Consider the following 23,779-nt stretch of genomic DNA (forward strand, 5'->3'; position numbering starts at 1 on the left):
TTATTGTGTACGCTCGTCCGGGCACAGTATCCTAACTGAGGCTTGGAGGAGGGTCATAGGGGGAGGAGCCAGTGCACACCACCTGATCCTAAAGCTTTACTTTTTGTGCCCTGTCTCCTGCGGAGCCGCTATTCCCCATGGTCCTTTCAGGAACCCCAGCATCCACTACGGACTCCGAGAAATAGAATTATCGGTAAGTAAATTCTTATTTTTTGTTAGCAATTGGGCAAAACCATGTGCACTGCAGGGGAGGCAGATATAACATGTGCAGAGAGAGTTAGATTTGGGTGAGGTGTGTTCAATCTGCAATCTAATTTGCAGTGTAAAAATAAAGCAGCCAGTATTTACCCTGCACAGAAATAAAATAACCCACCCAAATCTAACTCTTTCTGCACATGTTATATCTCCCCCCCCTGCAGTGCACATGGTTTTGCCCAATTGCCATCAAAAATCCTGCTGCAATCAACTTGGAATTACCCCCATTGATTGTTGTTTACCAACAACCCTAAACCTTGCATTCTGTTTCCGATATTATATGATTCTTATAATATGCTGGCCATACCTGTACCCCCCTGCATTCTACCTTTCTTGTTTCTGTACCCCCTTTCATTTTGAAAAATATAATAAAAAACTATTTTTTTTTTTTTTTTTTTAAAGACCTCTTAGTCCATATGGACATTACCAACCTTGATGTGACGTGTTCTTCGGATACCAACACCTTTAGGAAACCACCTGGGTGTTTCAAGTGTTCAAACTGTACCAGCTGCAGACACATGGACTTGAAACACTTACATTTGAGGAAAATCTACAATATTCAACACGTTCTCCTGTAACTGCTCATTTGCCTTTGTGGTCTGTGCTATATTGGTCAGACCACTAGATTTTCTAAAGAAAGGATTAGATTGGCCATATCCGTAAAATCTACAGAACAGCCAGTGGCAAGACATTTCAGAGAGACAGAGGACATAATTTGGCTTCATTAAGACATAAAGTCATAGATCATGTACACCGCAGTCCTTACACGGTGGTGATAGAGAAAATAAATTACTCAGATTAGAACTAAATGGATCTATGAATTGAACACAATTATTACTCATGGGCTTACTGACTAAGGGGGACATTTACTAAGCAGTGATAAGAGCGGAGAAGTGAGCCAGTGGAGAAGTTGCCGCATCAACCAATCAGCAGCTCTGTATAATTTCATAGTATGCAAATTATAGATGTTACTTCAGTGCTGATTGGTTGCCATGGGCAACTTCTCCACTGGCTCACTTCTCCGCACTTATCACTGCTTAGTAAATGTCCCCCTTAATATCTTGTAATATGTTTTGGTCAATCAATGGTAGTATCAATGGTATCTACTTCGTTTTGGTATCCATACTAAACGTCTATGGTATCCATACTAGACGTCTATATATACTTTATATACTTTATTATTGCAGCCATATAGGCTGTTAATAATTTCTTTATGCTTGGATGTACTGTGACCTTTACATTTCTCTCTCCCATAAATACTTGTTAGTGACCCTTCCTTTTATATACATTGATATGCTACTTATGCCATTATGAGTAATTCAGCGTACTTGGTGCACTTTGGTTTGTGTTTCCACTCCGCTTATTTGCTACAATATTAACATTCAGTATAAATATACTTTAGCTACTTTGTTTTCTGGCATTCAGCTTCAAGATACATCAGACATATTGTTTTGTTTTTAACTTTATGACACAAATGTAGCTTCTTTTGAAGTTACTGGTCTCTATGGTAACCAGCCAGCTAGCTCCAGGAGTTTCTCACGTCATCAGGGACAGACCCTGGCAGGGATCCCACATGGGGTGAGCCGAAAGTCACATGGTGGTGGTGAGCTTTAAAAGGAAAAACTGTTTTATTTGCAAGTATAAGTTGCCTTGATAAAAGTATCTGCGAGACCTGAAACTTTTTTACATAAACATAATACAGTCATTGTCTATTTAAGTCTCTGACTTTTTTTTTTTTTGTACACTATTCATGAGGAGGGCACCTGAGCAGCGTTGGCCATCTGAACAGCATGAGTGCCAGGCTATGCAATATATACCGTATATACTCGAGTATAAGTCGACCCGAATATAAGCCGAGGCACCTAATTCTACCACAAAAACCTGGGAAAACTTATTGACTCGAGTATAAGCCTAGGGTGGGAAATGCAGCTCTAGCCGTACACAGCCCTCAGTGCCAGATATGCCCTCATAGTGCCAGATATGCCCCCACAGTGCTGCCAGATATGCCCCCACAGTGCTGCCAGATATGCCCCCACAGTGCTGCCAGTTATGCCCCCACAGTGCTGCCAGATATGCCCCCACAGTGCTGCCAGATATGCCCCCACAGTGCTGCCAGATATGCCCCCACAGTGCTGCCAGATATGCCCCCACAGTGCTGCCAGATATGCCCCCACAGTGCTGCCAGATATGCCCCCACAGTGCTGCCAGATATGCCCCCACAGTGCTGCCAGATATGCCCCCACAGTGCTGCCAGTTATGCCCCCACAGTGCTGCCAGATATGCCCCCACAGTGCTGCCAGATATGCCCCCACAGTGCTGCCAGTTATGCCCCCACAGTGCTGCCAGTTATGCCCCCACAGTGCTGCCAGATATGCCCCCACAGTGCTGCCAGATATGCCCCCACAGTGCTGCCAGATACGTTCCCTCCCCAAGTGCCAGGTATGCCCCACAGTGCTGTTACTTACCCCTCCGTCGATCCCGCGCTGTCTTCTGGAGGGACACGAAGCACACAGCGTGCGCGGCTCTCCTGTGTCCCTCCTGCATCTTCGGCGGCCGCGGCGGGTCTATTATAGGAAGTGCCGGTTCGTGATCAGAGGTCACGAACGGGTATTTCCTGTAATAGAACCGCCGCTGCTGCCGCCGGAGATGCAGGAGGGACACAGGAGCGCCGCGCGCTGTGCGCTCCATGTCCCTCCTTCACACTGCTCTGCCTCTGCCTGCACTGACTCGAGTATAAGCCGAGGTGGCTTTTTCAGCACAAAAAAAAGTGCTGAAAAAGTCGGCTTATACTCGAGTATATACGGTATATATATATATATATATATATATATATATATCTATCTGTGTGTGTATGTATGTATATCCTATATGTATATATATATAACACTGTGAAGAGATCAGGATAGGGATGCCCTCTCCTGGAGAAAATGAGCACCTCCAAACACCCAGCAGCCAGGAGAACAGCACATCAGTCCAGAATTGTGGTGCAATCTAACCGTGGCTAGTTTTATTGTGCAGTATTATTATTATCCTTTATTTATATGGAGCCACATGGGATTTGCAGCACCCAGTTACAGACTACATAAAAAAATAAGCAAAACAGAAAAACAGTGACTTAGGGGTCTATTTACTAAGCCTTGGACAGAGATAAAGTGGACGGAGATAAAGTCCCAACCAGTCAGCTGCTAAATGTAAAGGGGGTACACACGGAGAGATCAGTGCTTAAATTCTAAGCAATCTGTCTAGATTGCTTAGAATTTAAGCACGGATCTCTCCGTGTGTATGCCCTACAGCGATAGCAATGCGCGACCCAGCGCGCCGCTATTGCTGGTACTAAATTGGCCTGCATGCAGGCACAATCTAGCAGGTTGCTCGTTTCACCGCTGGGTGAAATGAGTGTCTACCCCGTCTGCCCCCCTCGGTCACTGATAGATCGCTCAGAACACATCTCTCTTCGTGTGTACGGGGCTTAACTTTTCAGACACAGCCTGTGACATGGCAGTTAAGAGTTGATTGGCTGGTACTTTATCTCCATCCACTTTATCTCCAGCCAAAGCTTAGTAAATAGACCTCTTACAGTTGAAGACAGTGTAGGACAAGTACATAAACATTCCTGCATCACAGACGATAATGAAATAAGTATCATGGTGGCAGAAAACTGAGGGATTTGGGGGGATATTTAATAAAACATAATTATCTCATAAAAGGTGAAAAATGTGATATTTATGTTCTCTGGAGATGGAGATAAATATCTCCTCTCCAGTGATAGTTGTAGCACAGTACAAAATTCAAACAGGGGAATCACACCAACTGCCAGTGAGTCCCGAACAGTAATGTCTGCCAGTGTTTGGGGTGGCAGTTGGTGTATATATATATATATATATATGTATATATATTATACCGAGAGGCCGGCACTCACCTTAATAAGTTAATTCACCTCTATACAGCAGAACATAAATAAATGATTGGGTTTTAGTTCATGGATTGTACAATGCATATATATATATATATATATATATATACATATACAGTATATAATATATATATATATATATATATATATATATATATATATAAAATTAATTATAATCTTTAGCGTTTATATTCAAACAAATTGTTTTCACTCAATAATGTGTTACATTGAGCTGTTTTCTTATTTTAAACTTTCTATACATCTAGGTTATATGGATCAGCACCTATGTGTTTACAATCTGCTTTGCGGCGAATATTGGTCTGTTGTTTGGTGTCGTGTTTAGTATAGCAGTGGGAGCGCTCCGATTAACCAGGTAATACGCTTTTTTGATGTGTCTCATGGCGTTATCTCTGTGTTCTGTCCTTTTCTCATTCCTGTGAATGAGCTACATTTTTAAACAAATGATTGTACTGTTTATGCATGTATTATGCATGTCAGCGAGTTGCTGCTGTATTCAGGGCCTGATTCCGGTCTGTACGCAATGCCTACATTCACACAACTGAGCGATAATCGGTAGACTGCGCATGTGCTGCGATCGCACTGTGCACGAGTCAAGGTCCTTTTTAAACGTAGAGTGATTGACAGGAAGGCACCGTGTGGGGGAGGAAACAGGAAGTGCTGGCAAAAATAAAGGGTTGTCATGGGCGTTTTTGGGGCGTGTATCTGCCTTCAGATGAGATGGTGTACCTAGAGAAACATGGTGCCAGACTGCTGCAGTCAGTCTGTGTGCCCATGATTAGCAAAGTCCATAGCTTGAAAAATCGCAGCTGCCTAGCTTTTGCATACAAAACAGAATCAGGCCCTCAGTGCGGCTTTTATACGGATTTAGCCACGCTCATCGTGGCTACATCTTGTGTGCGTCTTGTTAGGTATGTCCACATGCACATATGGGGCGCGCATTTGCTGCAGCTCGGCACGGATAAGCGTGGGTGCGCCTAGTCACGCTGAGAGTGCTCGTTAGGTGCAGATGTAACCACGGTGAGCGTGGCTACACGTGTAGGTCACAGTGCATTTCATTCAGTGCAGATGCACACAATTTTCAACCTCTCATAACAAGGTATATGCCCACATTCTGGTTTTTAGAAATGTCCCCATAAAATTCACTCTGCTCCGACGCTGGCAGGATAGTGGGTACACGCGTCAGCAGTCAGAATGTCTACAGTCCTGATTCTATCATTACCCCCTTCCCTACACTACAACGTCAATTTCACTTACCTACTACTGAGCTATTTACACATAACCGAATAACACACCGGATTAAGGATTCGATTAAAACCTCAGGACCTCTGCTACCCCCCAACCATCCTATCCAAAATAGCTACAGGTTCCAGCAGAGGCACCATCAGATTCTGGTATACCACTATTCAAGATAACCAGTTATATGACAAGACCTCGGCCCAACTACGTTGGGAAACGGACTTGTGCTGCACATATACACAACAACAATGGGAATCCATTTACATTAATACCCATAATATGTCCAAATGCAACAACCACAAATAAATGCACTTTAAACTCCTGCATAGGCTATATTTCACTCCAGCCAAACTACACAAAATATGGCCAACCCAATCGAAGTTTTGCTGGAGAAATTGCTCTGGGATTGGAGACATCTATCCTATATTTTGGACGTGTCCCAAGATACGTCAGCTGTGGAGCGAGGTCTTCACTTTCACTACTACAGTCCTCCAAACCACCTTTCCAGAAACCCCTTCATTGGCCCTCTTTCACATCTACCCTAAAGGTCTTTCCACTGCGGATTGTTATGTGCTAGGACACATTCTAATAGCCACCAGAGCTGCAATAGCTCAAAACTGGAAAAACTCCCTAGCCCCAGCCTTCTTTAAAATAATTTGCAAAACCCACCTCGCCTTTCTGATGGAAACCCAAGGTCTACCCTATTCGTATACTGCAAAATCCCCTTCTAGTGCCATGGTCCAGATGGGTTGAATACTCAAACACAAGTGACGGAGCAGATACACTGCTTGTAATGGACGAATGACAAGCTTTTATTAGTGCACTGTGGTTATTGCCCTCTCCTGTCTCTGTTATCCATTACATTCTTCATACACTGTTTTTATTATACACGAGATTGCCATTTTTGATTATGCATAAACTGCTCTATATTGTGTAACTTTGTCAGAAGACTCCTTGTACCCCCCCCCCCCCCTCCCCTTTTTCTTCTTTCTGTACCCCAACCTTTTCGTATTTACGGAAACAAAACTAAATAAAAACTACTGATGATTAAAAAAAAAAAAAAAGAATGTCTACAGTCCTATTTGCAGTCTATCCCTAACTCTAATTTCATGTATCCGCCTTCAAACGGTTGCCATTCTGACCGACTGAAGTACATATTGACATGTTAATGTTTATGTACTCTGTAATTGGGCGCTGCGGAACCCTTGTGTCGCCATATAAATAAAGGATAATAATAATAATAATAATAAATTTGAATTTTTTTTTACATTTGTAAAATTAGTAGAACGAAGTATGTTATTTTGAGCTAGAAAGTCTTTATGCTAATTCGTAGAACTAAGGGACAGATTTAACAGGTGATATTCTTGTTATCGCTCGTTATGGATTATAAGTGATGATCCAGCCAATCAGCTCCTGCCCTTCATATTTCAAACACATGACAGTTGAGAGCTGATTGGCTGGGGCACCATTCCTTCGGAATGAGTGATAACAAGAATTTCACTCTCTCTGGACCAAAGTTCATTCCGTGGGGTAAATTTACTAAGATGGGAATTCTGTTTAAGATGGGACGTTGCTCATAGCAACCAGTCAGATTCCAGGTATTATCTTCTAGAAGGTGCTAGGTAAATGAGAAGTAGACTCTGAGTGGTTGCCATGGGCAACATCGCATCTTAAATAGAACTCCCATCTTAGTACATTTACCCCTGTGTCTCTGAAAGGCAGCCATTGGGATGAATGTGTAGTGCGGCTTGGATAAATGCGCTCTCTTACAACATTGCTTGTTTGTATGCAACATCACCACTGTGTCCTCCTCTAAATCAGGCCCTAAATCTCATCTCTGCACCTCAGTGTAAAATGGTGTGCAGAATGTGCTTCCTGATCTGCCCAATTGCTTCCATCTGAACATGCAAAATTATGCATCCTGGCATATGCCATCATTGAGATGTGCAAAGTCCACTTGTAAAATCAAGCTCACCAGTCACCAAAATAAGAATGATATCACGGCATAGCTTCTAAATACGAAAAATGAACTCAATACAACACCTCTAGATACAGACGGAAGTCCCGCCAGACTGCAGGCTCCTCAGTAGAACATGATATCTGCTCTCCATCATACAGATGGAGCACTCTTTGTAACTCTTCAAATGGTGAATTTACACCATAGGTAGTAACAAGAAACAGCAAACCCACAGCTCTTCATGTCAGTCATATGATTCACATCTTATTTCTAGAAATTGCGGCATAAATATTCAATTGTGAGGGCAGCTGTGTGGACAGGAGCCTGTAAACAGCCATTTAATATGCCGTACACATGTTTTGTTAAGGTACAGTGGAACCCAGCTGTGTTCATGCTGCAGTCTGATTGGCCAGTTACTTTGCTAGTGTGTGTAGCCATTGGCTGGCCACACTGGCACAGGTCCCATGTGATCCAGGGATGGCATCTGATTGGGTCACTAACACGTGTGGCCAAAATGAAACGGAAAACCCTAAAAATAGTGTTTGCTCTACATTCATGCATGATCAGATATGCCTCTATATAGGCGGTCTAACTCTGACAGGGAGATATAGTTTAAATGGAAGACTGCATAGGCATGAATTAACCCAAAGGTAAAGCCAGTTTCCAAGATGTACTAAATGCTGAAATGTACTGTACGGGTTACAAGTGAGAACTAAACCTAATATTCATTTATAACTCCTTCGTTTAACAGGGCAAAGACACTGAGTGTGGTACATCTGCATGACGACTACAGCACCGGGTTTGAGGATGAGCATTCAGTAAGCGTTTGTATATATATATATATATATATATATATATATATATATATATATAATATATATATTATTTTTAAAATTCTGTTTCATGTAAATTCCATTTTGCTCTGCGTGTAACATATGAAATGCTTATATGCTTTGTTTATATATATATATATATATATATATATATATATATATGTGTATATATATATATATATATATATACGTTAATGGGGAAAGGGGAAAGGGATGCTACTGCACTAGCAAATTGTGAGAAGTTCTAAATTAGAACGAAGAAGACTATAAGAATTATATGGGGGGGGGGGGTGCTGCCATTAAATATATTGTTGCCAATATATAATTGTACACAAACACAGAAAAGGAAAAGAATTGGACTTGAAGTGGCGCACTCCAGCAAAAAATTAAGACATAAAATGTAACTTTTATTAGATTCTGTTTAAAAAGACCTGTAGCTGTGAAATATTAAAACCAAAGACAAATAAATCGACAAGACATGTGTGACATGTGTGATTAAAAACACACACTGTGCTAACTGTGTAGTGCTACACATATATAATAAATTATAGGTACTATGACCCTTGGTTCTAATTGTGTATGTTGTTAGGCTGAGTGCTCAGATAAAGGTATTCTCTATGCCGTCCTCCCGTATGTACCCATGTGGTTAATATCGCCAGTGGGTTGTGGAATATGATCTCCTGTAATACTGGGTATGACAGCGCTATAAAGTCACTATATAATCATATATATAATGAAACAGTTGTGAGTTCTAAATGGGCTCACTTAAAATAATATGAGATGCAATATTCCAACAGAGACCTCCCCATCTGGTTGGGCTCTATGAAATAATCCTCACTTATGTACACTCATATGATTATATGGCTGTAAGCTGGTGTTTCCCCACAATAATGGTCTCAATAATTGACTGTTCTCAGTCAGTTGCTGTCAACATGATTAAACCAATGTCCTATTATTTAATTCGTATGTAACCAATTTCATATTCATATTAGCTGGTTTTGACGCGCGTTTCATAGTTAAGTTTTTTCAGAGCTAACCAGAATGCCTCCGATAGTCCTGATTTAACAATACAGATGCACCAATTGCGGGGCAGATTCCCGGTCACGTGACTGAGCCGTCCAGTTACATCGCGTCTCCTGTTAATAGGATTCTGACTGTGATCAGTCCGATCACATGACTCATGCTGACCTATCAGAGAGCCCAAAATACGTGCACTAGGGATAGAGATAACATTAAATCTATGTCTCTGACTATGGGCTACGGTCCAAATCACCTGACTGGTTAGGTCCAATAGGATCGTAATAATGAGTTCCTAGGTGTAGCATTAAAGGGATGCTCAGTGTGCCTGATATGATATATATAAATAAATTAAATTAACGGGATGGTATCGGAATCATGGCGGTCGGAATCCCATCGATCATTACCTCGCCTTACCGGATGTGCAGAACATCCGAAGGAAAGATGCAATGGACGACGGCCGTCTACGCACAATCGGGCGTACATACTATATGATGCGTTCGATATATTGTTTCGATGAGCGGAAATGATATATCGTACAATATATTTTATAGTGTGTACCCAGCTTCACCGACAGGTAATATTTCAGTGCCTTATTGATATAAAGTAACTCCTATTACTTTTGTTTTCTACACAGAAATTGTTCCATGAACTGGAAGTCATTGCCATCAGTACACCGCTGTTCTTTCTCAATGCCAAGAAATTAAACACTGATATCCTGGAAATTAAACGTAAACTAGTATCAAGGAAGGATTCCTGTAAGGTGAGAAAATGCACCAGTCTCCATAATTCTTTATTCAGCTTTGTTCCTCACGTCACATTACTTTACATAAATTGATTGTTAGTATTCTCGGTATATGTGTAATTGAGTATTGTTAGGCTATTGATTAACTGCAGATTATTAATAACAGCATATTATTGACACTTAATCAGACTGGCATTTTAATTCCTTGCACTTCTAGACCTCATAAACTCACCTCCACACTGCTGTAACTCCCCCGTCCCCCTGCTGCTGTACTGCATAAATTGGCGGCGCTATATAAATTATAATAATCCTTATGTTTGTTTACCATAAATAAACTGAAATACGTATAACCAAGAATGTTTAATTTTGTCACATTTATATAGAAGAACATGATGTGAGACGATTACAGCCCCGAGAGCCCTGCCTCCCTAGCCTTCAGCCTATGCGGTCCTTCCACAAATATCAGTCCGTAGCTCTGCTTTTCTCTAACCACTCCCCTTTTGTTGGCTCCACCCTTTCACAAGATGTCACTCTTATTTGAGGAATGCTGAACAGCCACTATTCTACTCTGTTTAATTTCTACATCCCTGCAATAGGGGTTCATGCATCTAGCAGCGAAAGAGTGGAGAAGTTGCCATAGCAACCAATCAGATTCTACCTATCATTTTGTAGAATGTACTTAGTAAATGCTACATCAAAGATGATTTGGCTGCTTTGGGCAAATTATCCACTGCTCCACTTCTCTACTCTTTTCACCGCTTTATACATTAACCCCATATAGCTCTAAATACAGGTCCATGTAAGTGCTAGCTAAACTCGTCATAAAATGGATTAAAATAATGATTTGCTAGATGAGCTTTAAAGTAGAGCATGAAGGTGCTCAGTTATGGTTACATAGTGGGTCACATCGATGCAATGGGGACTGTTAATATGTTATGAGCTGTATCATGTGCACCCCATATACTCCCTATAGCAACATTTCTCCATGAAGGCTGCTGGATCCTGCTTGCTAAGTTTAAGCAGATCCGAAAGCTTTCAGCATTGTGCTTTACTACAATTATTAAAATGGTAAAAGGTCGTTCAGGAACGGGCAACCCTTAACCACTTAACTGGCTAATATTTGTAAACCATGGGAAGACTTACACTAGAATTAGCATAAATTAGCAGACACAACTGTGGCAAAAGGTGCGGATGCGGTCGCAGCAGTGAATCAGACCCTCATACATCTAATTTGTACTCTATAGCGAATGCCCGTAACCCACCCATCACCAAACTGGTGCAGGCTGTCTCCTGTTCTCCCTTCCAGGACTAGCAGACCTACATTGGGTAGCGGTGAGGCACTTCTCTGCCTCCCTGGGTGGTGAGGATAAAAGTATTAAGGAATAGGATAGCCCTGGAGGGGCAGTTTTGGCGGCATGCAAAGCCTATGTAGATGCCACCATAGCGGCATGGAAAGCCCATGTAGATGGCAACATAGCAGCATGCAAAGCCCATGTAGATGCTACAATAGTGGCATGCAAATCCGTTCACTTAACACATCCAGGGGCACCTTGGTATTTTCGGAATTGAGTCCGTCTGTCTAATGCAAGAGAGCATGTACATCAGTAACATGAAACTCATATATAGGTGGGCAGCTCACTTAATTAAAGTAGGTACCATGATAGGAATTTATCTCGTAAAGTCATTTAATAATTCAAGTTATGCATATATATCTAAACATATATTAATGTGTAATATACATACATACATACATACATACATACATACATACATACATACAAAGGTACAAACATACTCTGCTGTGGGAAAGTTATTGACCTAATCTGTATTTTAGCTTAATACAGGACCTTTGCTGATACCAATGTCCGCTGGAGACTCTGGTGGTAAGTAGACGTTTTCAATTACTTATAATAAAACAACCAATAAGAATAAAACTGAAAGTCAAATTGTTAAATAAAATCTTCCAAAAAGTCATCATTCAGGATGTGGAGACACTTCTTTTATTTTAGCCCAACACCAACGGAAGCCCTAATTGCAGCCTAACCCTAAGCATAACTGCTGCCTAACCCCATTTTCATATATTGACATTCATAATGGTGTTGACACGCTGACTTCATCCCTAGATAACATGCACGATCCATAGGCAGTGGACTTAGCACTCACTTTGTTACTCCTATATGATAGAGCTGCAGACTTAACAGACAGGTCCTACTCTCTAATATTGCAGACAATGGGGAGGTGATAATCTGCGCTGGTTGTGTGGGAGTGTTGAGGTGTCCCACTATAGTTTACAGCAGTGTATCTCATAATAATCATATTTGTATTAACACTTATATTGTGTCATATCTTACCACTGTACACAGTCCCACACAACCAGCCCAGACTATCGCCTCCCTTTTGTTCAGCATGCACGATCCAGCTGGCCACATCTAAGCGCTGGCGTTACTGCCACACTAGCCAAGCACGTATGTAATGACAGCTTCATTAGAATAACAGAACGTGACGCATGATGGAATGGAGATATATTCCTTTTATAATTGTATAACGATGCATATTAAATAGCTCACTAATACAAATTGTTCTTATTCTTTATTCCTCAGGATTATCCCAGGGCCTGAAAAATGACAGAATGACTGTGATTTTAAATTGCAGTGGGATTACATTTTTTGACTTTACTGGAATTAATACACTTACTCAGGTAGTCACATAAATTATATACTACACATGAACCAGTTGTTGTTACAGGTGGCACTTGATATGCCGGCTGTTGGGATCCCAGCGCTCAGCATACCGGCGCCAGAATCCCGACAGCCGGCATACCGACAACTATTTTCCCTCTTGGGGTGTCCACGACACCCTTGGAGGTAGAATAAATAGTCACTGTGCCCGCAGATGGGGCTCTTTATTGCCCGCCCCGCTGCCGGTATACCGGCGGTCAGGATCCCTTCGCCGGCATTCCATAGTAGACCCGTTGTTACTATATCTGTAGAGTTTATTTATTCGTGAAACACCGGATGCACAGATGGAGGACTTGCTCTTGATAAAGATGGAGAAAGCGTGTTTTATATGCACGCCTATGGAATGATCAGATACTTCAGGCCTAATCTCCTAGGTCAGAGGTTCTCAAACTCGGTCCTCGGGGGCACACACAGTGCATGTTTTGCAGGTAACACAGCAGGTGCACAGGTGTATTAATTACTCACTGACACATTTTAAAAGGTCCACAGGTGGAGCTAATTATTTCACTTGCAATTCTGTGAGGAGACCTGCAAAACATGCACCGTGTGTGCCCCCGAGGACCGAGTTTGAGAACCTCTGACCTAGGTTATTGCTAGAAGAGGAGGGGAGTCAGGAACCCATTACTCCAGCAATTAGGGTCTATTTTATACCCCAAGCTTTCATGAGAGATGTACACTCACTATATGGAGGTTACACTTGACCCTAAAGCAGTATTTGCTTCTCTCACCTGTGATTACCTGAAATATTACTCTGTAATAATGAAAAATAGATGTTTTCCGTATATTGGTGAGAAGGCACTATGGGATCTATGTACTAAGACACGAAGAGAGATAAATTGCCAATCTACCAGGTCCTCTCATTTTCCAAATACAGCCTATAGCATGGCAGTTAGGTGCTGATTGGTTGGTACTTTATCTCTCTCCACTTTATCTCTCTCCAAAGTGTCCTTTCACGCCCATAATTACGCCTGTAAAGGTGAAGGGAATACGCCTATCAAAGAAGGGAGTCTCCTCTTTAAAAATGATGTGGCTTTTTAGCATCGTTAATCTGGTAATCCTCTATGATCACCAGATTTAGGAAATGTATTAAGCAGTGATAAGCGTGGAGAAGTGAGCCAGTGGAGAAGCTGCCCATGGCAACCAATCAGCTGCTCTGTATAATTTAAAAGTATGCAAATTATAAATGTTACTTCAATGCTGATTGGTTGCTATGGGCAACTTCTCCACTGGCTCACTTCTCCGCTCTTTTCACTACTTAGTACATATCCCCCTAAGGGGGAAATGTATCAAAGCTTGGAGAGAGGTAAAATGTAGAGAGATAAAGTACTAACCAATCCGCTTGTAACTCATTTTACAGGCTGTGTTTGAAAATAAATTAGAAGCTGATTAGTTAATACATTATCTCTCTCTCCGCTTTATCTCTCTCCAAGGTTTGATAACATTTCCCCATAAATCACCTAGCACTGCAAATTAAAACAAAATAGTATTCCATAGATGGGGGAAGGGCACATTGGGGGTAATTCCAAGTTGATCGCAGCAGGATTTTAGTTAGCAATTGGGCAAAACCATGTGCACTGCAGGGGAGGCAGATATAACATGTGCAGAGAGAGTTAGATTTGGGTGGGGTGTGTTCAATCTGCAATCTAATTTGCAGTGTAAAAATAAAGCAGCCAGTATTTACCCTGCACAGAAACAAAATAACCCACCCAAATCTAACTCTCTCTGCAAATGTTATATCTGCCTCCCCTGCAGTGCACATGGCTTTGCCCAATTGATAACTAAAATCCTGCTGCGATCAACTTGGAATTACCCCCATTGTGTGCTGTCTCCCCCATCCTGGCCGGAACACACATGGGGAGTTTCCTCTTCCAAACGATGTGCCTCCTTATGCTTTTATATGTATTTTGCAGATTGTCTTGGATCTACGAGAACATGGCAGTGATGTGATATTCTCAGGCTGCAGTGGTACGTAAAGTCCCATTACATAATGGAAGAGAGGCGGCATTGTTCTTCTGCAGTGCTTTTATTGATTGTAGCATCTCTAATAAGAGCCCTTCATTGTTTGTTGCAGCATCTCTAGTAAAAGCCCTTCATTATTGTGACCCTGGCGCAAAACATCAGCATTTCTTCACTGATGTCAAATCTGCACTTGATGCCATGAAGATAATAAAGGTGAGTCTGTGTTCCCCTGTCTGCACATACGTCAGTGTAATATTGTGTCATCACACAATTGTTTGCCTATATTGTATTACTGCAGTGGCTTTTCTTTTCCGGCAAGGTATTTATTACTGTCTTTATTTCCATTTCATATACACTTGTAGCAGTTTCTGTGTATACCAGCATCAGTCAGCCGCTCTTACTGACAGCTATGGCGTCATTTCATTTAAGCGCGCTGTGCTACCAGTTAACGTGGTTACTGCATTGCTGATTCTCCTGGGCACCTCTGTGGATGTGAGACAGAATTGGCTACGTAGTGGTCCCACAATATCACTTCCATGGTATGAGTCCCTTTTATTTGTCCAACAGTGGACTTAGGTGGTCATTCCAAGTTGATCGCAGCCAGCAACTTTTTGCTGCTGCTGCGATCAATAGTCCACGCCTATGGGGGAGTGTATTTTAGGTTAGCAGGGCTGCAATCGCTTGTGCAGCCCTGCTAAGCTAAAAAAAATTCAAGCAAAACAAGACTAGGCCTGGACATACTTACCCTGTGCGATGGATCCAGCGATGATGGGCCCGGCTTTGACGTCACACCTCCGCCCTCCGTTCTCCTGGACACGCCTGCGTTTTCCTTACCACTCCCCGAAAACTGCTCCAAACGGTCCGGGTCCGCCCTGGAACGCCTTCTTCCTGTCCATCTTCTTTGCGGTCGGCTCTGCGACCGCTTCCATCGGTAGCCGCAATGTAACCTGGCAACCCCTGTCGCCGGGCAACGTTGCGCATGTGCACTGCGGCCGCCGCGCATGCGCATTCTGGACCCGTTCACACCGCAGTGATAAACCGCTGCGTGTGAACGGGTCAGAATGACCCCCAGAGTTGTTAAATGAACATTAATAATCCTACCACTGGGGCCAGGTACTAAGCAACGGGATCAGAGGGTGGCATGATAGCGGAACGTCCACATTTATTCTGACAGAGGGTGTATCTAGGAATACCCGACAAAGGCTGCCGCACCAGATTAGTGCTTACCAGCCTGCCTGCCACCCAACGCTTGCCCTCACCATCGTGGATGTTGGTACATACAGTATGTACACACCCAGGGAAATCTCTGACACACCATATATTAAGTTTATTATCACAAAGCACTGACAATTACTCTAGGAGTGGTTAAAGCGATCTCACTACAGCATGCAGCATACCTTACTGGGGTCAAGTACATCATTATAGGACTGGTGCTGGGGGGAGGAAGGGGCATGTCCACTGGATGGTGAAGCTGCGTCCCCTTGTTGTGTATGTGACAATGGGGGGCGTGGTTGTGTCATTGTGGAGGGCCATGTTTATTCCTCCCCTGCACTCTCAGGTCCCTACAGTAGGGTATGGTTTAAACGTACCCACCACCCGTCTTGGCGCCACTGCATCATAGTATCAGTCTACTAGTAGCCAATATGACAGTACCCACCCCAGGCTTACATCCATCCTGCAGAGGCTTCTACCTCGGTGCTGCTGGGCAGGCAGCAATCCTGGCTCACTCTCGCTCCACTTTCAGCATACACCTGGAAGGAAGAAGACTTTCCTATCCTCGCCTTCCATCAGTAGCGTTGTGATTCCACAGTCTGCCCAGGCCATGCCTTGCATCCAGGCGCTTTTACACAAACACTCAATTGTACTTGCCATAGTTGACGTTGGTGCATGAGATATAGGATGTGCCAGGTAAAATCTTACATGTTTATCAACATTTTAGAACACAAGACTGGGTATGAGCTCACAAGAAATCATTCAGCTTATTTTTAAGTAGGATTTTCTGGCAGAGTAAAGCATTAAGCTGCTGATTCTGAGTCGCATCCACAGTGGCTATAGTAACGGAGCCGGATGCACTACTTTATGCTAATGCAAGAATCCGTTCAGCTGATACACTCCCTCAAGTCATGGGTGGTAACGAGCGCTTACATTGTCATCATTCCTGAAACACCCTATTTCATGAAAAGACAGATCCGGCCAAATTGCATCTGATGCTGTATGCAAAACCTGGACAATTTGTGTCTGTGAAGAGAGATCTGTGCTGCCCCTGACAGAGCCTGAGTGCGAGCAAACCTTGATTGTAGGACACAAATGATGATTGTATGTGAAAGTCAGTACCAGAATTGCTGTTCTACAGTTTGCTATATATTTTTGTATGTTTAACTGTGATACTGTTTGTGTTTCCTCATTTTAGTGCACTGGATCAAGTTTGGAGGTTCTAGACTCATCTGAGGCATAGAACCATTTAATGCTCTAGTTGTGCAAATTCAGCCGGGTTCAAATTTATATACCGCTGCGTCTGGATCCTCTGCACACCCCACTTGGCCCACCTGGGTCCTCCGCACCCTGACCTTGCTGTCCTGGAGCTTTTATTGTAATCTACCTCAAACAAGTGGCGGCACTGTTGTCGTAAAATTCCAGGGAGTTAACCTGTTCAAAGCATTTCATCTGCTGTAATGGAACCTCATACCTGAGACATGTTACGTGCCTATGCTTCACCTAGGTTTCTGCTTTATCTGGACCTCTCAACCATGGGTGTTTCTGAATCACCGTGGCCTCCACCTCCAAGATTGGATTCAGAATTAACTAGTAGCTCTGCCAGACCTGAACTGACAAATGGACCAGGAACATGTTCCTCTTGACCTATCTGAGGCCTTGATATTAGGTGCCAACTTCGGGTTCCAAACACTAGATAGACATTGTCTAGTAGGACAGTCAGTAGTCCGATCACATATGGTCGACATGGTTAACAGGTGAAAGGTAGACTGTGTCTAAGGTTAACAGGTACAAAGTGTCGACAGGTTGAAAAGGTTGACATGAGAATGGTCAACACAGGTTTTTTTTTCAACTTTTGCTTCATCTACCATCCACGTGGACTACAATTGGGAATAGTAACCTGTGCTGAGCGCATCGGTAACAGAGCGAGGCACCTTTCCCGAAGTGTGGCAAGTGAACATGGTACACTAATTGGGGTCACATATGGTGAAAAATACAAAATGACACCCCAAAAACTTTCAAACTTGTGTCATCCTTTTCTGTGTTGACCATCTGCATGTTGACTTTTTGATCCAGATGACCTTTTGATCCAGTCGAATTTTTGACCCTGTTCACCTTTTCCATGATGACCATTTGGGGTTGAACTATTGACTGTCTATTCACTGATCCACACCCCTAACTTCATACCCGACCTCCGGGCCAAGGCCAGGGCATCTGCCTTCCAACAGAGATTTCCTGGCTTCTTGGACAGAGCTGCGGTGACCGGCATGTGTGACCTCATGGGTCACTCAACCTGCAGATGGTGTCGCAAGGGATCTGATGCTGTGTCACACATGAATGCAGGAGGCGTCCTTACCCCAGACTATACTTTTGACTCACCTGGTCCTTAACCCAGACTACATTTTCGACTTACCTGGTCCTTACCCCAGACTACACTATCGACTCATCTGGTCCTTACCCCAGACTACACTGTCCACTCAGCTCGTCCTTATCCCAGACTACACTGTCCACTCACCTGGTTCTTACCCCAGACTACACTGTCCACTCACCTGATCCTTACCCCAGACTACACTGTCCACTCGCTTGGTCCTTACCCCAGACTACACTGTCCACTCACCTGGTCCTTACCCCAGACTACACTGTCCACTCACCTGGTCTTACCCCAGACTACACTGTCCACTCACTTGGTCCTTACCCCAGACTACACTGTCCACTCAGCTGGTCCTTACCCCAGACTACACTGTCCACTCAGCTTGTTCTTACCCCAGACTACACTGTCCACTCAGCTGGTCCTTACCCCAGACTACACTGTCCACTCACCTGGTTCTTACCCCAGACTACACTGTCCACTTAGCTGATCTTTACCCCAGACTACACTGTCCACTCGCTTGGTCCTTACCGCAGATTATACTGTCCACTCCCTGGTCTTACCCCAGACTACACTGTCCACTCACCTGGTCCTTACCCCAGACTACACTTTCCGCTCAGCTGGTCCTTACCCCAGACTACACTGTCCACTCACCTGGTCTTACCCCAGACTACACTGTCCACTCACATGGTCCTTACCCCAGACTACACTGTCCACTCAGCTGGTCCTTACCCCAGACTACACTGTCCACTCAGCTGGTTCTTACCCCAGACTACACTGTCCACTCAGCTGGTCCTTACCCCAGACTACACTGTCCACTCACCTGGTTCTTACCCCAGACTACACTGTCCACTTAGCTGATCCTTACCCCAGACTACACTGTCCACTCGCTTGGTCCTTACCGCAGATTACACTGTCCACTCCCTGGTCTTACCCCAGACTACACTGTCCACTCACCTGGTCCTTACCCCAGACTACACTTTCCGCTCAGCTGGTCCTTACCCCAGACTACACTGTCCACTCAGCTGGTTCTTACCCCAGACTACACTGTCCACTCACCTGGTCCTTACCCCAGACTACACTGTCCACTCGCTTGGTCCTTACCCCAGACTACACTGTCCACTCACCTGGTCCTTACCCCAGACTACACTGTCCACTCACCTGGTCTTACCCCAGACTACACTGTCCACTCACTTGGTCCTTACCCCAGACTACACTGTCCACTCAGCTGGTCCTTACCCCAGACTACACTGTCCACTCAGCTTGTTCTTACCCCAGACTACACTGTCCACTCAGCTGGTCCTTACCCCAGACTACACTGTCCACTCACCTGGTTCTTACCCCAGACTACACTGTCCACTTAGCTGATCTTTACCCCAGACTACACTGTCCACTCGCTTGGTCCTTACCGCAGATTATACTGTCCACTCCCTGGTCTTACCCCAGACTACACTGTCCACTCACCTGGTCCTTACCCCAGACTACACTTTCCGCTCAGCTGGTCCTTACCCCAGACTACACTGTCCACTCACCTGGTCTTACCCCAGACTACACTGTCCACTCACATGGTCCTTACCCCAGACTACACTGTCCACTCAGCTGGTCCTTACCCCAGACTACACTGTCCACTCAGCTGGTTCTTACCCCAGACTACACTGTCCACTCAGCTGGTCCTTACCCCAGACTACACTGTCCACTCACCTGGTTCTTACCCCAGACTACACTGTCCACTTAGCTGATCCTTACCCCAGACTACACTGTCCACTCGCTTGGTCCTTACCGCAGATTACACTGTCCACTCCCTGGTCTTACCCCAGACTACACTGTCCACTCACCTGGTCCTTACCCCAGACTACACTTTCCGCTCAGCTGGTCCTTACCCCAGACTACACTGTCCACTCAGCTGGTTCTTACCCCAGACTACACTGTCCACTCACCTGGTCCTTACCCCAGACTACACTGTCCACTCACCTGGTCCTTACCCCAGACTACACTGTCCACTCACCTGGTCCTTACCCCAGACTACACTGTCCCACTTGAACCTACTGTCTCTCTTTACCATCTCCCCTCTAAGATGTAATCTCTCATGGGCAAGGTTCTCTCTACATTAGGACTCATGTCTGTCTACTATCCATCTACCTCATCTGTCCCTTGTCCTGTTTGATGCAGAATTTTGTTTATATATATTTTATAATTTGTTATATTATTTGCCTATAAATCTGCTGAATAATACACACATACCTGTTACTTTGCTGTTTTATGTATGTCATGTATATTAGGTGCTACATAATCTATGATGTATAAGTTCACAATGATGATGTGTTGAAACGCTGAATCACGGGAGATGTAATGATTATTATCTTTGTGCATGACTGCAAATCCATACACAAATTGACTGTCTGGGGTGGATCCAAGAACCGTAAAATGGGTGTAAACTTTGAAATGCGTTTATTAATTTTTAAGGGTATGTATTAGCATTTTTGTGGCCCCTGTAGCAGGATGAATATACAATTTGCACTCCCACCTCCCCCACCCCATGTGCACCAAACATTCTTACATATCCATCTCTGGGCCTGGACGCTGATGTATTCACAGCTGTGATCCCGCATGCATCAAAAATGCAAAAATATGCTAATGATGTAGCCTCCTATAAATGGATTGAGACGTCCACCAGTGGCCTCGCAAATCTCAGCATCTGCATGGTCACACAGAATGGCTGTGGGAACTGAGACGCTGGCGCCATGTTTACTGCATACAAGATCTTAGCTGTAGGCTGAGATATTCCCCGAAAATGGTCACAAAACGCCTGTGATTTTGACGGCACTCTCCGTAACAGCCCCCAAATGGACAATTCCCTGGCTGTCAATCACTTTGCGAATGAATCCTCACTGTGAGCTGCAGATCTCCTCTCCTGCAGTAGGAGCCGGAGGCAGAGAGGGACAGCACTTAATGTATATACGTTTGCAACAAATTTATTTTTTATTTCATGTAAATAAAGTTTTTAAAAACGATGTCATATTACTTAGCGCACACTCTCTGCGAGGAGACTTGCTTAGTGCACACTCTGTGGGGAAACTTGCTTCTCTGCGGGGAGATTCGCTTAGTACACTGGGGGTCATTCCGAGTTGATCGCTCGCTGCTGATTTTTGCAGCGCAGCGATCAGGTGAAAAAACGGCATTTCTGCGCATGCCCCGCAATGCGCACGCGCGACATACGGGTACAAAGCCCTTTGTGGTTCTAGCGAAGTTTTCAGTCGCACTGACAGCCGCAAGAAGATTGACAGGAAGGGGGCATTTCTGGGTGTCAACTGACTGTTTTCAGGGAGTGTTTGGAAAAACACAGGCGTGTCTGAAAAAACGCAGGCGTGGCTGGCCGATAGCTGGGCGGGTGTATGACGTCAAATCCGGACACGAATAGGCTGAAGTGATCGCAAGCGCTGAGTAGGTTCAGAGCTACTCTGAAACTGCACAAACTGTTTTTGCAGAGCTCGGCTGCACATGCGTTCACACTTCTGCTAAGCTAAAATACACTCCCCAGTGGGCGGCGGCATAGCGTTTGCACGGCTGCTAAAAACTGCTAGCGAGCGTTCAACTCAGAATGACCCCCACAGTTTCTGCGGGGAGACTAGTGTAGCGCACATTCTGTGAGGAGACTTGTTCAATGCACACTCTCAGTGGCAAGACTTGCTTAGTACACACTCTCTGCGGGGAGCTTTGCTTAGTACACAGATTCTGCGGGGATATTCGCATAGTACGCATTCTGCGAGGAGACTTGTTTAGTGCAAACTCTCTGCGGTGAGATTTGCTTAGTACACACTCTGCGGGGAGACTTGCTTAGCGCACATTCTGCGAGGAGACTTGTTTAGCGCACACTTTGCGGGCAGCTTCGCTTAGTACACAGTTTCTGCGAGGAGACTTGTTTAGTGCACATTTTGCGGGGAGCTTTGCTTTAGTACACACTCTGCGGAGAGACTTGCTTAGCGCACATTCTGCGAGGAGACTTGTTTAGCGCACACTTTGCGGGGAGCTTCGCTTAGTACACAGTTTCTGCGAGAAGACTTGTTTAGTGCACATTTTGCGGGGAGCTTCGCTTGAGTACACACTTTGCGGGGAGACTTGCTTAGCGCACATTCTGCGAGGAGACTTGTTTAGCGCACACTTTGCGGGGAGATTCGCTTAGTACATAGGTTTTGCGGATAGACTTACTTCGTACACAGTTTGTGCAGGGAGAATTGCTTAGTACACAGCTTCTGCGGGGAGATTTGCTTAGCATACACTCTCTGCAAGACTTGCTTAGTGCACATTCTGCAAGGAGACTTGTTTAGCGCACACTCTGTGGGGAGCTTCACTTAGTACACAGTTTCTGCGGGGAGATTCGCTTAGTACACATTCTGCGAGGAGACTTGGTTAGCGCACACTCTCTGTAGGGAGATTTACTTAGTACACCACTTCTGCTGGGAAATTCGCTTAGTACACAGTTCCTGCGAGGAGACTTGCTTAGCGCACATTGGGGGTAATTCCAAGTTGATCGCAGCAGGAATTTTTTTAGCAGTTGGGCAAAACCATATGCACTGCAGGGGAGGCAGATATAACGTGCAGAAAGAGTTAGATTTGGGTGGGTTATTTTATTTCTGTGCAGGGTAAATACTGGCTGCTTTATTTTTACACTGCAAATTAGATTGCAGATTGAACACACCACACCCAAATCTAACTCTCTCTGCACATGTTAAATCTGCCTCCCCTGCAGTGCACATGGGCCCTCATTCCGAGTTGTTCGCTCGTTGACGATTTTCTCTATATTGCGATTAGTAGCTTACTGCGCATGCGCAATGTTCGCAGAGCGCATGCGCTTAGTTATTTTACTCAACAGTTAGATATTTTATTCATGGCATTACGAGGATTTTTCTTCGTTCTGGTGATCGGAGTGTGATTGACAGGAAGTGGGTGTTTCTGGGCGGAAACTGGCCGTTATATGGGTGTGTGTGAAAAAACGCTGCCGTTTCTAGGAAAAACGCGGGAGTGGTTGGAGAAACGGGGGAGTGTCTGGGCGAACGCTGGGTGTGTTTGTGACGTCAAACCAGGAACGAAACTGACTGAACTGATCGCAGTGTAGGAGTAAGTGTCGAGCTACTCAGAAACTGCTAAGAAACTTCTATTCGCAATTTTGAGAATCTTTCGTTCGCAATTCTGCTAAGCTAAGATTCACTCCCAGTAGGCGGCGGCTTAGCGTGTGCAATGCTGCTAAAAGCAGCTAGCGAGCGAACAACTCGGAATGAGGGCCATGGTTTTGACCAACTGCTAAAAAATTTCCTGCTGCGATCAACTTGGAATTACCCCCATTGTGTGAGGAGACTTGCTTAGTGCACACTCTGCTGGGAGATTCGCTCAGTGGGGGTCATTCCGAGTTGATCGCAGCCAGCAACTTTTTGCTGCTGGTGCGATCAACTAATCCCCGCCTATGGGGGAGTGTATTTTAGCTTAGCGGGGCTGTGATCGCTTGTGCAGCCCTGCTATGCTAAAAAAGT

At 44.3% G+C, this 23,779-nt stretch overlaps 1 protein-coding gene across 1 annotated transcript in view; it reads left to right on the forward strand.

Annotated features, from left to right (window-relative positions):
- SLC26A7 (solute carrier family 26 member 7) overlaps window positions 1-21,265 on the forward strand; it is a 114,706-nt gene extending 93,441 nt beyond the window's left edge. The window contains exons 11-18 of the mRNA XM_063924091.1: window positions 4,435-4,541; window positions 8,134-8,200; window positions 9,870-9,995; window positions 11,812-11,860; window positions 12,578-12,675; window positions 14,626-14,680; window positions 14,787-14,887; window positions 17,085-21,265. Of these exons, the coding sequence (XP_063780161.1) occupies window positions 4,435-4,541; window positions 8,134-8,200; window positions 9,870-9,995; window positions 11,812-11,860; window positions 12,578-12,675; window positions 14,626-14,680; window positions 14,787-14,887; window positions 17,085-17,129 (648 nt within the window). The 3' untranslated portion in view covers window positions 17,130-21,265. The remainder of the gene's footprint in view (window positions 1-4,434; window positions 4,542-8,133; window positions 8,201-9,869; window positions 9,996-11,811; window positions 11,861-12,577; window positions 12,676-14,625; window positions 14,681-14,786; window positions 14,888-17,084) is intronic.
- The last annotated feature ends 2,514 nt before the right edge of the window (window positions 21,266-23,779 follow it).

The sequence above is a fragment of the Pseudophryne corroboree genome, chromosome 5 (assembly GCF_028390025.1).
Source record: "Pseudophryne corroboree isolate aPseCor3 chromosome 5, aPseCor3.hap2, whole genome shotgun sequence".
NCBI classification, from domain to species: domain Eukaryota; kingdom Metazoa; phylum Chordata; class Amphibia; order Anura; family Myobatrachidae; genus Pseudophryne; species Pseudophryne corroboree.